At 43.0% G+C, this 16,453-nt stretch overlaps 1 protein-coding gene across 2 annotated transcripts in view; it reads right to left on the bottom strand.

Annotated features, from left to right (window-relative positions):
• LOC132826812 (dynein axonemal heavy chain 3-like) overlaps positions 1–16,453 on the bottom strand; it is a 323,241-nt gene that overhangs the window by 208,694 nt on the left and 98,094 nt on the right. The window contains exons 9-12 of one of the 2 annotated variants that reach the window (XM_060843056.1): positions 12,521–12,640; positions 6,344–6,514; positions 4,827–4,964; positions 2,067–2,210 (exon numbers count right to left, since the gene is read on the bottom strand). In XM_060843056.1, coding sequence (XP_060699039.1) covers positions 2,067–2,210; positions 4,827–4,964; positions 6,344–6,514; positions 12,521–12,640 — 573 coding nt within the window. Of the gene's footprint in view, positions 1–2,066; positions 2,211–4,607; positions 4,650–4,826; positions 4,965–6,343; positions 6,515–12,520; positions 12,641–16,453 lie in introns of those variants that run through there. The other variant, XM_060843057.1, reaches the window with a different exon arrangement.

Raw genomic sequence — 16,453 nt, 5'->3', positions numbered from 1 at the left:
CTGGTCTATCTTTTTCCATTAATACTTTAAAACTAATAGAAATATGATCGCTGGCACTGAAGTGCTCCCCCACTGACACCTCAGTCACCTGCCCTGCCTTATTTCCAAAGAGTAGGTCAGGTTTTGCACCTTCTCTAGTAAGTACATCTACTTATTGAATCAGAAAATTTTCTTGTATACACTTAACAAATTCCTCTCCATCTAACCCCTTAACACTATGGCAGTCCCAGCCTATGTTTGGCAAGTTAAAATCCCTGACCATAACCACCCTACTATTCTTACAGATAACTGAGATCACCATACAAATTCTCAATTTCCCTCTGACTATTAGGGGGTCTTTAATACAATTCCAATAATGTGATCATCCCTTTCTTATTTCTCAATTCCTCCCAAATAATATCTCTGGATGTATTTCTGGGAATATCCTCCTTCAGTTCAGCTGTAATGCTATCTCTTGTCAAAAATTCCATGCCCCCTCCGCTCTTGCCTCCCTTTCTATCCTTCCTGTAGCATTTGTATCCTGGAACATTAAGCTACCAGTCCTGTCCATCCCTGAGCCATGTTTCTGTAGTTGCTATGATATCCCAGTCCCATATTCCTAACCATACCCTGAGATCATCTGCCTTCCCTGTTAGGCCCCTTGCATTGAAATAAATGCAGTTCAATTGGTCAGTCCTCTGGTTTGTTCTCTGTCTGCTCGGATTACTTACTGTGCCAGTTTAAGTCCCCCCTAGCAATTCTAGCAGATCTCCCTGCCAGTATATTAGTCCCCTTCCAATTAGGTGCAATCCGTCCTTCTTGTACAGGTCTCTTTTATCCCAGAAGAGATTCCAATGATCCAAAAATGTGAATCCTTCTCCCATACACCAGCTCCTCAGCCATGTATTCATCTGCTCTATCCTCCTATTCCCAGCCTCACTAGCTCGTCGCACCAGGAGGATTCCAGATATTACTAATCTCGAGGATCTCCTTTTTAAATTCCTGCCTAACTCTCTATATTCGCCCTTCAGAATCTCATCTTTTTCCCTTCCTATGTCATTGGTTCCAATGTGTACAATGACCTCCTGTTGGTCCCTCTCCCCCTTGAGAACATTCTGCACCCTCTCTGTGACATCCTTGATCTCGGCATTAGGGAAGCAACACACATTCGGATTTTTCGCTGCTGGCCACAAACGTCTGTCTGTACCTCGGAGTAGAGAATCCCCTTATACAATTGACCTCTTGGAACCCGACATGCCCCTCATTGCATTAGAGCCAGTCTCAGCACCAGAAATTTGGCTGTCCTTGTTACATTCCCCTTAGAATCCATCGCCCCATACATTTTCCAATACAGAATGCTTGTTTGAAATGGGTATAGCCACAGAAAACTCCTGCACTAGCTGCCTACCCTTATACCTTTCCTGGAGTTAACCCAGCTATGTGACTGTATCTGCAACTTTCCTCCCTTCCTATAACTGCCATCCATCAGACCCCCTTGCTCTTGTAGATTCCTCTTTGTCAGTGTACCTTTGGTAAGTTAAGTCAGTGATGTCAGTCAGTGATGTCGGTCAGTGTACCTTTGGCAGGGTAAGGTCAGTGATGTCGGTCAGTGATGTCGGTCAATGTATCTTTTGATAGGTTAAGGTCAGTGATGTCTGTCAAGATGTCAGTTAGTGTACCTTTTGGTAGGTTAAGGTCAGTTATGTCAGTCAGTGATGTCAGTCAGTGTACCTTTGGCAGATTACTGTCAGTTATGTCAGTTAGTGCACCTTTTAAGCTAAGGTCAGTGATGTCAGTCAGTGTACCTTCTGTTGGTTAAGGTCAGTGATATCGGTCAGTGATTTCAGTCAGCGTACCTTTGGCAAGTTAAGGTCAGTTTTGTCAGTCAGTGATGTCAGTCAGTGTAGATTTGGCAGGTTAATGTCAATGATACCAGTAAGTGATGCTGGTCAGTGTACCTTTGGCAGGTTAAGGTCAGAGGTGTTGGTCAGTGATGCCGGTCAGTGATGCTGGTCAGTGATGCCGGTCAGTGATGCCGGTCAGTGATGCCAGTCAGTGATGTCGGTCAGTGATGCCGGTCAGTGTACCTTTGGCAGGTTGACATCAGTGATGGAGCGAAGTGTGAGAACCTCTTCTTTTTCCTCGGGGTACTTGACTTTCAAGTTTCCAGCTGCAGTTAAGACGGATTTTACAGCTCGCATCCCATAATCATAGTGATGTTGAGAGGAAAGCTGCAAGTAAGAAACTCTGATTAGTAAACAATAGATCAATGTCCCACTCAGATAGTGCTTTTGATAACTTTTATTTTGTTATTTCACTCAGTCACCAGATACAATCAACATGGGATATAGAATGATAAGCACCTTAGGTAATAATCTACCTTTGTAAAATTTGTTACTTTCATTCTGGCTCTCAGCTAATTAGAAATGACATTCCCAGGATTTCAGCTTTATGTTTATTGTCTAAACTCTTCATATATATCTGTTGCTCATTTCCCATGATATGCTCTTTCATCTTCACTCTCACTCTATCTTGGAATCTCTTTATCCAGCATCTTCTCTCTCTCACTCTATCCCTGCCACTGTCCCTGTTCCCCACTCTCACTCTATCCCTGCAACTGTTCCTATCTCTCTCTCTCTCTATCCCGCTCTCTCTCTCTCTCACTCTATCCCTGCAATTGTTCCTATCTCTCTCTCTCACTCTATCCCTGCAACTGTTCCTATCTTTCTCTCTCTCTCACTCTATCCCTCTCTCTCTCTCTCACTCTATCCCTGCAACTGTTCCTATCTCTCTCTCTCTCTCTCTCACTCTATCCCTCTCTCTCTCACTTTATCCCTGCCACTGTCCCTGTTCCCCCCTCACTCTATCCCTGCAACTGTTCCTATCTCTCTCTCTCACTCTATTCCTGCAACTGTTCCTATCTATCTCTCTCTCTCACTCTATCCCTCTCTCTCTCTCTCTCACTCTATCCCTGCAACTGTTCCTATCTTTCTCTCTCTCTCACTCTATCTCTCTCTCTCTCTCACTCTATCCCTGCAACTGTTCCTCTCTCTCTCTCTCTCTCTCTCACTCTATCCCTCTCTCTCTCACTCTATCCCTGCCACTGTCCCTGTTCCCTACTCTCACTTTATCCCTACAACTGTTCCTATCCCTCTATCCGTGCCACTGTTTCTATCCCTCTCTCGCATTCTATCCCTGCCATTGTCCCTATCCCTCTCTCACTATATCCCTGCCTCTGTCCCTCTCTCTCTTTTTGTTTCTGTCTACCTGCCTCACTTCCTCTAAACCATTTCAACAACAACTTATGTTTAGAGAGCACACAAAGAAATATGTTAAGATGCTTCACAGCAGAATGATTAAACAAAGCACAGGCTGAGCCACACTAGGAGATACTAGCTTAAGGAACAAAATACTCACAGAGTTCAACTGTAGAACATAGAACATTACAGTGGAGTACAGGCCCTTCGGCCCTCTATGTTGTGCTGACCTGTGAAACCAATCTGAAGCCCTTCAAACCTACACAATTCCATTTTCATCCATATGTTTATCCATATGTTTAAAGGAAGAGGATGATGTAGGGAGGCCAAGAGGGTGAGGAGAGTATTTCTGAGCCTAGACCTAGGCCACCTATGGTGCAGGGATCATAAATGAGGATGTACAAGAGGCTAGGCTTAGAGGGAGGAGGTGACCCTGAGGGACTGTGGAGTGGAGAAGATGGAAATGAGGAGGGAGGCCAGCAGAGAATTGAATACTGGATGGGAATTGTAAAATCAGGCTTTTACTTGAGTGGAACCTAGTGAGAACAGGGGAATGGGATTGATATGTTCAGACATAAGTGGCAGTGTTTTGGTAGAATGTGGGAGACCAGCCAGGAGTGTGTTCAAATAGTCAAGTCTAGAGTTAATAAAACAAGGGATCTCTTCTGGTCCAGTGATAGTGTCTGAACCTCTGAGTCAGGAGGCCTGCGTTCCTACAGTGCCACTGCTCCAGAGCTGTGTCTGAACAGGTTGAGTGAAATATCTGGCTGAGGGTTTCAAGTGCATTGGCAGAGCTGATATTGAGTCAGTGGCCTTAGTGGTGACACAATGTGAAGCTGTCAGCTCGTTGCATGATCACCAAGGGTTTAATGTCACTTCCACATCATGTCATGATAATCAGACAGCTGCAAGGCCACCAGTGAGACACCCCTGGGGATCAAGACCCCAGAGCAGCAGTCCTCCTGAGTGAGAGTTGTCAGCCAATCAGAAGCCAGAATCTCTTGTGCTCATCGGCATCACAGAATCATGGAGGACCCAGGACAGTTGGGGTTGGGATGTTGGGGTGTGTGGTGGGTTGGGTTTATAGTGAGAGAGGGGCACTGGAGTGGGGATTAAGGAGCATGAGGGTGAGTATTAGAATGCTGAATGTTTATCACTTAGGGGTCACAGTTAGATAGAACTGAGGTGATCCTTTTACACAGGCATCTTCAACGGTTCACTGTGGCTGCTTCTGACGTGTGTCTGTGTCTGTGTCTATGTGTGTGTGGGGGTGGGGTGGGGGGGTCAGTCTGATCCTCATAATGCACCTTCCTCTAAACCCCACCCATTCAACATCACACCACTCAGGGCAGTGCCAAGTTGTGAACGTACCTGGATTGAGCTATTGAGAGCAAAAATCAGCCTGAGGAAACGCAAATGTCTCACAGTGTTGGTTCAAGCCTCAGTAATCCAAATAAAGCCAATCTCATGCCTGGGATCCCTGCGTCAGTGATAGCAGCTTTAATAGAGATCATTGTAATAGGAAATAGAGATGTTTAACAGCGAAAGCATCAGTGATTGTCTTATATTCCAATGCTCAGTAATACTTACTTGCTCCGAGCAGAGTCGGTACATTGCTACAATTTTCGCAGCGAGGATCCGAGCACTGACAAACCCCATGGAGTAGAGAGAGAGTTCAGCAATGAGTGCATAATCTGGGACCATCATAGCCACAGGACGAAACAGAACCTGCAGCAAGAACATTGCAGTCAGATATATCACACTCTACACAAACAGTGCACTCCTGTCACCAACATTGGCTGGACATATTCCAGAGATGCCAATGAAGATGGTGACAGTTCCCTGGAGTGATGTTGCAGAAATCTGGTGGTGCTGAGCAAGCACACAAGTGTAGTTAATATGAAACAAAGAACTGGAGATGCTGGAAATATGAGATGAGCAAAAACAGAAAGAGCTCAGCTGGTCTGCCAGCCCTGTGGAGAAAGAATAGTGTTAACGTTTTGAGGCCAATGATTCTGGATTTTAACAAAGGCCTTAACCAGACCTGCTGAGCTTCTCCAGCACCTTCTATTTTTGTTTGTTTCAGGTGAATGTGTCAGGGAATTCTTTTGGGAAAATCAAAGAAGAGACAGCATCTTACCAAGGTGGAGCTACACCCCCAGCCTCTCGTAATGCACTCCCTCCTAATGGTCTGCTGGTTTCAGATGCTCAATCTCACACTGAGCCGGCCAACACATATGGCTTTTAGGCAGCAACATTCCTATTAAATTAACTCTGTACAGGAATTGAACTAAGTGGAGTCAATGAGGAGCCTACGTTTATCTATATCCAGGGACCTGTGTTAGAACCCAGCTCCTGGTGAATTAGACTGTATCGGTTGGGTGGGAGAGTGAGAGATCCTATCTCACAGAAGCTGAATAGAAAACCTCTGGAACTGCTAGTGGTGACTTTTGTCTCTGGGGAATAATGGGGCTGCTTGTGATTGGTAAGGTATATCTTTGTTGTATTGTCTATAGAAAATGAAATTTGCCTTTATCCTTGAATCATCATTTCCTCATTAATTCATATTTAATTTGTGACTGTTCAGATTCGTGTTAAAGTAAAAGTTACAAAAGGCAAAATCTTGTTGGTAGTTCCTTCACTTGAAATTTATCTATTAAATGTGATTATTTTGATTAATTACAGCTCCGTGGGGAGTGTAACACTTTGCCTTGTCATGATGTGCCTTTGCTGTGTCGAGTTGTGTTGTAGCCCATGTGCCTTACCCTGGGAATGGTGCCATGTTTCATCCTGCTGGTAATTGCCTTGCTCTGCCATCAGGCTCCCCTGCCTTAGATAGTTCCCTATGATTTCACCAGTTGAACTGCAGTGGCTGCTTCAAGATCGTCACATCAATTTAGTTACTTCAACTATTATTTAGTGCACACTGTTCCACGCTTCGTTTCAATTATTAATTAGACAGGTTCATACTCTTCTCAAAAAGTACTATATAGTTCTGAAACTCTCTTTATTACAAGATCACAGGACATGCTGTCAGTATGTGCTGCTCATTAGTTGTAGCTTCCTGAATAATGGTGATCTCCTGAAGTCTAATCTGCTGCTTTTACCTTCAGATTGTCAGGTAACTCAGCCCTGCCGGCGTAGCCTGGGTTCATGGTTATAAACACAGTGCAGGATGGGTCCAGAGAGATTTCTGTTCCTTCAAAGACAAATGTCTTGACTTGTTCTGAAACTGCTCGCTGAATGGTTTGGATCTGCTGGGCAACAACAGACAGAACCTGAGAAGCAAACAAGAGAAGCTGTGTTAAGAGAACAGGGCTGCAAACTGATTTGTCACCTCCACCACATGCTCAGTCACTGGGTGGTAAAAACAAAGCCATGTTTCAGTTCGATCTGTCCAGCATCTGTTATCCACAGACCGGAAAAGCTGCAATTCCCCTTCTGACATTATCTTAATAAAGATCAATGGGATTGTCGTCTTTTGATTAAAAACCAGCATCAAGCGAAAGGCTTATCCCTCTGGGAATGAGCTGTAAGCAGCTGAGGGAGAAATGAAAGCTTATTCTTATCTGATCTTTCCTTTTTTTTATGTTCAGCATGCCATCATCATCAGTTTGAGTTCTTTTTATTACAAAGAACTTATCCTTGAAAAAAGGGGACAACTTCCTTTGGAAAACCTCAGAGTTTTAAAGATTATTTTGTCGTTGTCTCATGTGGATTTCTGTGTCTGTTTGAGACAAAAATATATCACAGTTTAGATGCATTGGATTAAAATGTTAATTTTTTGTCATGCTTATAATGAATTAAATAAATTCAACATGACTTGTCTAGTTTTCAACTCTATCTCTTTATATATTAGCTATGCATTTTTTATGACCTCACGCATGCAATTTTTGACTTGATTTGTGATCTCATTATCCTTCTTACTGGCCAAGACCCAGGATAGAGGCACAAACCAGCCTGGGTGGTAAAAACCTGGGGCTCAAGACTCTCAAAGGACTACATTGTGTCCCTGGCCCTGCTCCTAACCTGATAGGGATATACCATCATCAACACCAGGATGAATATGAATCTTGGGGATTAGTTTTATTTTTGGAGGTTTCAGTGTTGACTTTGACCTTTCATGTTTGATTTTTGGAGTTCCTTGTCAGTTGTTATTTTTTTTTCCGGGTTGGCCTTTGGTGCCATTGCTGTGGAAGCTTTGAGTGATGGCTACAATCAACATCTGGTCCAACCTGGCTATCGCCTGCTTGCAAAATGGCTCAATATCAGAATTTTCCAACAAGCACCAAGACAGAGCTTGGCTGGTGGTGAGAAGGGCACTACCTGTCAGATTCTTCTAGTTTGTCCAATGTGTGCAGGAGGGTTTCCTGACACAATATGTAGACAGGCCAACAAGAGGTGAGGCCATACTGGATCTGGTTCTAGGTAATGAACCAGGCCAGGTGTTAGACTTGAAGGTAGGTGAGCACTTTGGGGACAGTGACCACAACTCGGTGACTTTTACTCTAGTGATGGAGAGGGATAAGTGTGCACTGCAGGGCAAGAGTTATAGCTGGGGGCAGGGAAATTATGATGCGGTGGGGCATGACTTAGGATGCGTGGATTGGAAAAATAGGCTTCAAGGGAAGAACACAAATGATATGTGGAGATTGTTCAAGGAACAGCTATTGGGTGTCCTTGATAAGTATATACCAGTCAGGCAGGGAGTAAAGGGTCTTGTGAGAGAGCCGTGGTTTAATAAGGAATTGGAATCCCTTGTGAAAGGGAAGAGGGTAGCCTATGTAAGGATGAGGCGTGAGGGTTCAGTTGGGGCGATTGAGAGTTATAAGGTAGCCAGGAAGGATCTAAAGAGAGAGCTAAGAGCAGCGAGAAGGGGACATGAGAAGTCCTTAGTTGGTAGGATTAGGGAAAACCCAAAGGCTTTCTATAGATATGTCAGGAATAAAAGGATGACTAGGGTAGGTATCGGTCCAGTCAAGGATAGTAGTGGGAAGTTGTGCATGGAGGCGGAGGAGATGGGAGAGACACTAAATCAATACTTTTCGTCAGTATTCACTCAGGAACAGGACACTGTTGCTGATGTGAATATTGAGTCACAAGTGATTAGAATGGATGACCTTGAGGTATGTAGGGAAGAGGTCTGGGGAATACTGGAAAGGATGAAAATAGATAAGTCCCCTGGGCCTGATGGCATTTATCCTAGGATCCTCTGGGAAGCTAGGGAGGAGATAGCGGAGCCATTGGCCTTGATTTTTATGTCGTCGTTGTCTACGGGAATAGTGCCAGAAGACTGGAGGATAGCGAATGTGGTCCCCTTGTTCAAGAAGGAGAGTAGGGATAACCCTAGTAACTATAGGCCGGTGAGTCTTACTTCTTTGAGGTATGTAGGGAAGAGGTGTTGGTATGGAAGAGGTGTTGGAAATTCTGGAAAGGGTGAAAATACATAAGTCCCCTGGGCCTGATGGCATTTATCCTAGGGTTCTCTGGGAAGCAAGGGAGGAGATTGCAGAGCCATTGGCCTTGATTTTTATGTCCTCATTGTCTACAGTAATAGTGCCAGAAGATTGGAGGATAGCAAATGTGTTCAAGAAGGGGGGTAGGGATAACCTAGTAACTATAGGCTGGTGAGTCTCACTTCTGTTGTGGGCAAAGTCTTAGAGAGAATTGTAAGGGATAGGATTTATGAACATCTGGATAGGAATAATGTGATCAAGGATAGTTAGCATGGTTTTGTGAAGGGCAGGTCGTGCCTCACAAACCTTATTGAGTTCTTTGAGAAGGTGACCAGGGTAAAGCAGTAGATGTGGTGTATATGGATTTTAGCAAGGCGTTCGATAAGGTACCCCATGGTAGGCTAATGCAAAAACTACGGAGGAATGGCATTGAGGGTGCATTAGAGGTTTGGATTAGGAATTGGCTGGCTGGAAGGAGACAGAGGGTAGTAGTTGATGGTATAGGTTCATCTTGGAGTGCAGTTACTAGTGGTGTTCCACAAGGATCTGTTTTGGGATCATTGCTGTTTGTCATTTTTATAAATGACCTAGAGGAGGGGCTTGAAAACTGGGTGAGCAAGTTTGCAGATGACACGAAAGTTGGTGGAGTTGTGGACAGCAAAGAAGGATGTGGCAGGTTACAGCGGGATATAGATAAGTTGCAGAGCTGGGCAGTAAGGTGGCAAATGGCGTTCAATGAAGCTAAGTGTGAAGTCATTCACTTTGGTAAGAGTAACAAGAAGATGGAGTACTGGGCTAATGGTAGGCTACTTGGTAGTGTGGATGAGCAGAGGGATCTTGGTGTCCATGTACACAGATCTCTGAAAGTTGCCACCCAGATAAATAGTGCTGTGAAGAAGCATATGGTGTACTGGGCTTTATTGGTAGAGGAATTGAGTTCCGGAGTCGTGAGGTGATGTTGCAGTTGTATAAGACTCTGGTGCGGCCTCATCTGGAGTATTGTGTGCAGTTTTGGTCGCCATACTATAGGAAGGACGTGGAGGCATTGGAACGAGTGCAGAGGAGGTTTACCAGGATGTTGCCTGGCATGGTAGGAAGATCGTATGAGGAAAGGCTGAGGCACTTGGGGCTTTTCTCATTGGAGAAAAGTAGGTTTAGGGGAGATTTGATAGAGGTGTACAAGATGATTAGGGGTTTAGATAGGGTTGACAGTGAGAACCTTTTTCCGCTAATGGAGTCAGCTGTTACTAGGGGACACAGCTTTAAATTAAGGGATGATAGGTATAGGACAGATGTTAGGGGTAGATTCTTTACTCAGCGGGTTGTGAGTTCATGGAATGCCCTGCCAGTAGCAGTGGTGGACTCTCCCTCTTTATGGTCATTTAAGCGGGCATTGGATAAGCATATGGAGGTTATTGGGCTAGTGTAGGTTAGGTAGGCTTTGGTCGGCGCAACATCGAGGGCTGAAGGGCCTGTACTGCACTGTATTTTTCTATGTTCTATGTTCTATAAAACTGGAGTCTCACTCCATCCAGATACTATCCTCCAGGATTTCCAGGATTTTGACTCGGTGATGTTAATGGAATAATGATCTATTTCCAAGTCAGGATAGTTAGTGACTTGGAGGGGAGCTTGCAGGTGATGAAGATTTCATGTATCTTCTGACTTCATCGTTCTAGTTTGGTCTTAGGAGCCTTGGTGAATTTTTGCAGTGCATCTTGTAGATAGTACACACTGCTGCTACTGAACATCGATGGTGTAGAGAAGGCTATTTGTGGATATTTGTGGAGGTGGTGCCAATGAAGCGGGGTGCTTTGTCTTGGATAGCGTCAAGTTTCTTGATGGATCTGCACTCATCCAGGCAACTGTGACTTGTAGGCGATGGATAGGTTTTGGAAGTCACGAGGTGAGTTACTCACCACAGGATTTCTAGCCCATGACCTGCTTTTTTAATCATTGTATTTATATGGTGATTCTAACTGAGTTTCTGTTCAATAGTAAGCCCCAAGAAATTAACGGTGGGGTATTCAGTGATGGTAACACTATTTAATGTCAAGGAGATGGTTATTGCCTGGCACTTGTGCAGTGCAATACAACTTTCCACTTATTAGCCCCAACCTGAATCTTGTCCAAGTCTTGCCGTATTTGAACATGGACTGTTTCAGTATCTAAGGAGTTGAAAATGGTGTGAATGTTTTGCAATCATCAATGAACAACCCCATCTTTGATCTGCTGTTGTGGTATACCTTTTAGGTGTACCATTGATGAATGATTGGTACATGCTTTTGAGAGTGTGGCTTTAGATGAAACATTTTTTCAATTTAACCTATTTTTCTGATGTTCAAAGATGTTATTACACAACTTTGGAGCAGGTGGGAATGTGAACCCAGGCCTCTCAGTCAAGGGATAGGGACATTGTCACTTCCACTACAAGAGATAGGCCTAGTTCTATTTTCTGTGTACTTTGTTAGAGAGGAAGTGATGCAATCTATTATGTGGTTCAGAACTATTCATAAGGGCTCGTGCTAAGGAAGTTACCAATCAGATGTGTCCAAAATTCTTGAATTTGTCAATATGGCTACCAACTTCACAGCTCCTAAATGAATGAATCTACATAATTCAGCATTAATCAATATCTTATACCTTGTTGATGTCTTACTGTTTCTTTACTAGGTATGCACAAACAGAAGAGAAACAGAACCATAGGTTGTGAAGGTTTGTCTACATTGATTTGAACCTGTACACTGCAGGTCTGGGGATCAGATTTACTCTAAGTTCCTGTGAAGTTTTAACCTGGGACTAGGGACCTCATTACTTTGTGTCACTACAAGGAGACAAAGAGCTGAGGATTGGCTGAGGGAGAAGCTGTGCACTGTCAGGGAGACACATAAACAGTTCTCTCTTGTTTTACATTGCTAGTTTCCAGCAGTCCACCCAGAAAATGAGAAGCAAAGTTACACACAAATTTGAAAATCATGTTCACACTCTCCAAACTTTCACATGGCGCATCACGTTGTCCTGTCAGACATATGATGTACTCTTTTAAATTTTATGAATAAAGTTTTTTTTGGCAGAGAAAACAACTGACCTACCTAAGACTTTTCTATTTTAGACATAATTGATCGGCCATGTGCCCATTTTTCTAGTTGACTAATTATTTTCTACAGTTCTCCTCTGTATTAACTACATCCTGAATTTCATGTTTCTGCAAGTTTTGAAACTGTATTTCAGATTTCTGAGTCTCAAGGGTGTTTGTATATGTGAACAACAGTGATCCTCATGTAGGGCAATATTCTCCAGTGTTTGAAAACAATGCTGGAAATCAAGCAGGTCAGAGCTGATGAAAAGTCATCTAGACTTGAAGCTTTAGCTTGTTCTCTCTCTATGGATGCTGCTTGACTGCTGTGATTTCCAGTACTTCTTGTTTTCAGTGCAGATTCCAGCATATGTAGTAATTTTCCCCATTGTTTGTCAATTTGAGTAGCATCCCCCTACTTCCTGATCCCTCTTATTAGCTACATTTAGAACATCTGACAGTAATTGACATTAGGAACATTGGAAATGTTACTGATTGTTTGACAAGAAACAATAGTAAATTATAAAATACAGGTGTGAGGTAGTGAATTACTAAATCAAATTAAGCGTACTTTTTTATATGATGATTTTGCATCCAAATTAATGTTAATTGCAATTTAAAAAAGAAAGTTCATCAAACTTTCAAGCTTTGGACTTCAAGTGTGGTTTCTAGTTTATGGTGTGATTACTAATTAGTATCACCGTTACACAAGATTCTGTTTAAAGGTTAATTGTAAAGTTAATTACATTTACCTCTAATTCTATACGATTAAATTCATCAAAACAAGCCCAAGCTCCAGACTGTACCAGGCCTTTGAAAAACTTCCCCATTGCTCTGTAGTTGAGTCCATCGGAACAGTTAAACACAACACACTGTGAAAATAGAAAATAACTGAATCATTCATGTAAAATATACAGAAAATGCATCATGTTGTAAATATAATGCACTAAACAGCAGTATTGATAATGAAAACTTTGCAACACTTTTAACTTCAAGTTCAGACAAGCATCTCCTGTTATCATGGGGAAAGGAACTGAAATAGAGTTCAGGTTTATCTCCATTTCATAACATCTCACAGATGAAGGTCCACTGCTGTTTTAGACATGGGGCAAAGAAGCTGTGTAACTGTACATAGTCACTGAATATTCAGCAGGATAAGGGTCACTCATTGTGTAACTGTGCATAGTCACTGTATATTCAGCAGGGTAAGGGTCACTCATTGTGTAACTGTGCATAGTCACTGTAAATAGTCACTGTGGTGAGACAAGGGGTGATGAAGCAAGATGCTGAGCAGAGTTCAGTTTCTGATCAAAAAGAAGGGAACAGAATGGATGGGGCCTTTGAAGATTGAGCAATGGATAGCAACCAAGGTGATAATTGTATCCAGGAAATCCAGTGTGAGAGGGACAATTCGCAACAGAGTCTGGTGGTTTTGAGCTGATGTGCAGAGAAATGAATTGCAGGGAAACTGGGAGTGACTGTGGGATTGTGCCTATAATGTTATCCATCTGCCAGAAGTGATGTTTTGCAGAAAGGTGTTAGTTAAATAAAAGTTTCAGTTGTGTTCATTAGTAAAGGCTCGAAGGAAACAAGCATGAGTAACAACATCTCATTTTTGCTTTGGCATTCTACAGCATCCAGGACTGAACATTGAGCTCCATAACTTTAGAACATGACCTTGAAACTCTATTTTTCTTACATCGCCAACCTTCCCTCTCCTGCCCGTGACTTGTTGACTTTGCTCTCAGCAGATTGGACCCATTTTCTCTTTCTCACACCTCTCATTTACATCTATTTTACATCTTCATCTCTCTCCTTTACCATCAAAATCACTGCCATAGCCTTTGACATGGGGCACCCTCACAAACTATTTGATTTGCTCCTCCCACTGCATAAAAAACACATTTTTCAGCTCCTTTCAGTTTTGCTGAAGGGTAATAGGGTCATAGAGAAGTACAGCACAGAAACAGACCCTTGGGTCTAACTTGTCCAGATATCCTAACCTAATCTAGTCCCATTTGCCAGCACTTTTTAGATTCTTTTTAAATGTTGTAACTGTACCAGCCTCCACCATTTCTCTGGTAGCTCATTCCATACACACACCACCCTCTGCATGAAAAAGTTATCTCTTAGGTCCCTTTTAAATACTTGCCCTCTCATCCTAAACCTATGCCCTCTGGTTCTAGACTCCCCCACTCCAGGGAAAAGACTTTATCTGTTTACCCCGTCCATGCCCTTCATGATTTTACAAACCTCTATAAAGTCACCCCTCAGCCACCAATGCTCCAGGGAAAACAGTCCCAACATTTTCAGCCTCTCCCTGTAGCTCAAATCCTCCAAACCTGGCAACATCCTTGTAAATCTTTTCTGAATCCTTTCGAGTTTCACAACATCCTTCCTATAGGAGGGAAACCAGAATTGCACACAATATTCCAAAAGTAGCCTAACCAATATCCTGTACGGCTGCAACATGACCTCCCAACTCCTGTACTCAATACTCTGACCAATAAAGGAAAGCATACCAAATGACTTCTTCACCATCCTACCTTCGACTGCTCTATGAACCTACACGCCAAGGTCTCTTTGCTCAGCAACACTCCCCAGGATGTTTCCATTATGTGTATAAGTTCAGCTCTCATTTGTCTTTACAAAATGCAGCACCTCACATTCGCCTAAATTAAACTCTGTCTGCCACACCTCAGCCCATTGGTCCATCTGATCAAGATCCCAATGTAATCTGAGGTAACCTTCTTTGCTGAGTCATACTGCACTTGAAATGTTAACAGTTTCTCTCCAGAGATATTCCCAGTGTTTGCATTTGTGGACAAGACCAGAACTGGGAGATCATAAACCTAAAATAACAGCTAAAAATCCAAGCAGGAATTCAGGAGAAACCTCTTTATGTGGGAATCTGGGACTCAGTTCCATGAGGAGTATTGGAAATGAATAGTTGAAACATCTTAAGAGGAAACTAGATGAACACATGCTGGAGAAAGGAATAAAGTGAATATGTTGCAAGAATTAAATGAGAAAAGCTGAAGAGAATCTGCGATGTTTAAGGATCTGATAGGGTTAATGCTGAGGAGTGCATTAAGCTTAACATCATGATCAAATGGCTGTGGGAGGGATTTGGATTTCAAAGGTGCAAGGCCTGACATCAAAATCTCCCTCATAGTCTCAGTAACAATGTCTCCCACATCAACATAACCTATGTTATGTTTAAGATGGGCTTCTTCTTGCTGAATAAGGTAAGTATTTTTTCTCTTCCCCGATTAGATCAATCAGACGTTATCAATCACAACGGAAAGTGGATGGGCCAGCAAACATAGCAGATGGATTTCACACCAGGATGAACTGTGGTGAGAATCATGGAATCTCTACAGTGTGGAAGCAGGGCTTTTGCCCGAAATGTCGATTTTCCTGCTCTTCGGATGCTACCTGACCTGCTGTGCTTTTCTAGCACCACTCTAATCTAAACTCTGATTTCCAGCATCTGCAGTCCTCACTTCTGCCCAGTGTGGAAGCAGGCCAGTCAGCTGTTTGAGTCCACACAGACCCGCTGAAGAGCAGCCCACTCAGACCCACGCTCCTACCCTATCTGTGTAACCCTGTATTTCTCATGTCTAACCTACCTAGCTTGCACATCCCTGGACACCATGAACAATTTAGAATGGCCAATCCACCTGACCTGCACATCTTTGGACTGTGGGAGAAAACTAGAGCACCCAGAGGAAACCTATGCAGATACGGGGAGAATGTGCAAACTCCAGACAGACAGTTGCCTGAGGCTGGTATTGAATCTGGGTCCCTGGTGCTGTGAGGGAGCAGTGCTAATCACTGAGTCACTATACTGCACCTTGCCACATGAGGATTGACCCGACAACATGATAGCGCATAATCACTGGCGAGAATTTGTTGGGCTGAATGGTCTGATTTTGTGTTGAAAATTCTTATATTTCCACAGAATGAATCAAAGTTTTTTTAAAAAAACAGGTTAATACTCTCTTTATAACCTCTCGACTCCCAGAACAAACAGCACAAAATTCTTTGATGTGCATTTTTGTGAATAAATTTGGAACATGGTGTCTGCAGGTTTCATTCAGAGCAGTGACATAGTGAGAGGGGCAGGATGTGGGTCTAGGAATCCCTCTCTGCCATCTCATTCCCAGTGCAGTCAAAGGGCCCCGGATTTATTTCCTGACAAAGTGAACTCCTGCTAACACCTTCATGAATAGCAGCTAACATCAAGGGACATCCCAAAGTCCTCTATTGGCATATTGACAGGAAGACAGTGGTTAAAAGGAGGAGGAGAGCTGATCAGAAATCAAAGAGGGGGATTTACATATTGAGACAGGGGCATGACTGAGATATTAAATTAACTCTGCATTGATTTTCAGATGGTGTTTGGTACAGGACCACACAATAGACTTGTGGAAAGTCATAGGTCACGAAATAAAAGGTAAATTAGCAACATAGATACAAAATTGAGTGAGTGATAGCAATGACCAATGGCTCTTTTTCAGATGGAGGAGAATTTCTGGAGTTCACCTGGAGTTGATATGGGGATCTTTGCTTTTCCTGATATATATGAATGATCTGGGTTGTGATATGGAGGGTATAATTTCCAAGTTTGCAGCTGACCCTAAAATGAAGAATTGTAAACTGTGAGAAGGACAGTGTGAAAC

Source organism: Hemiscyllium ocellatum, chromosome 23, assembly GCF_020745735.1.
Source record: "Hemiscyllium ocellatum isolate sHemOce1 chromosome 23, sHemOce1.pat.X.cur, whole genome shotgun sequence".
Classification (NCBI taxonomy): domain Eukaryota; kingdom Metazoa; phylum Chordata; class Chondrichthyes; order Orectolobiformes; family Hemiscylliidae; genus Hemiscyllium; species Hemiscyllium ocellatum.
This window is presented reverse-complemented; position numbering and strand designations above follow the sequence as displayed.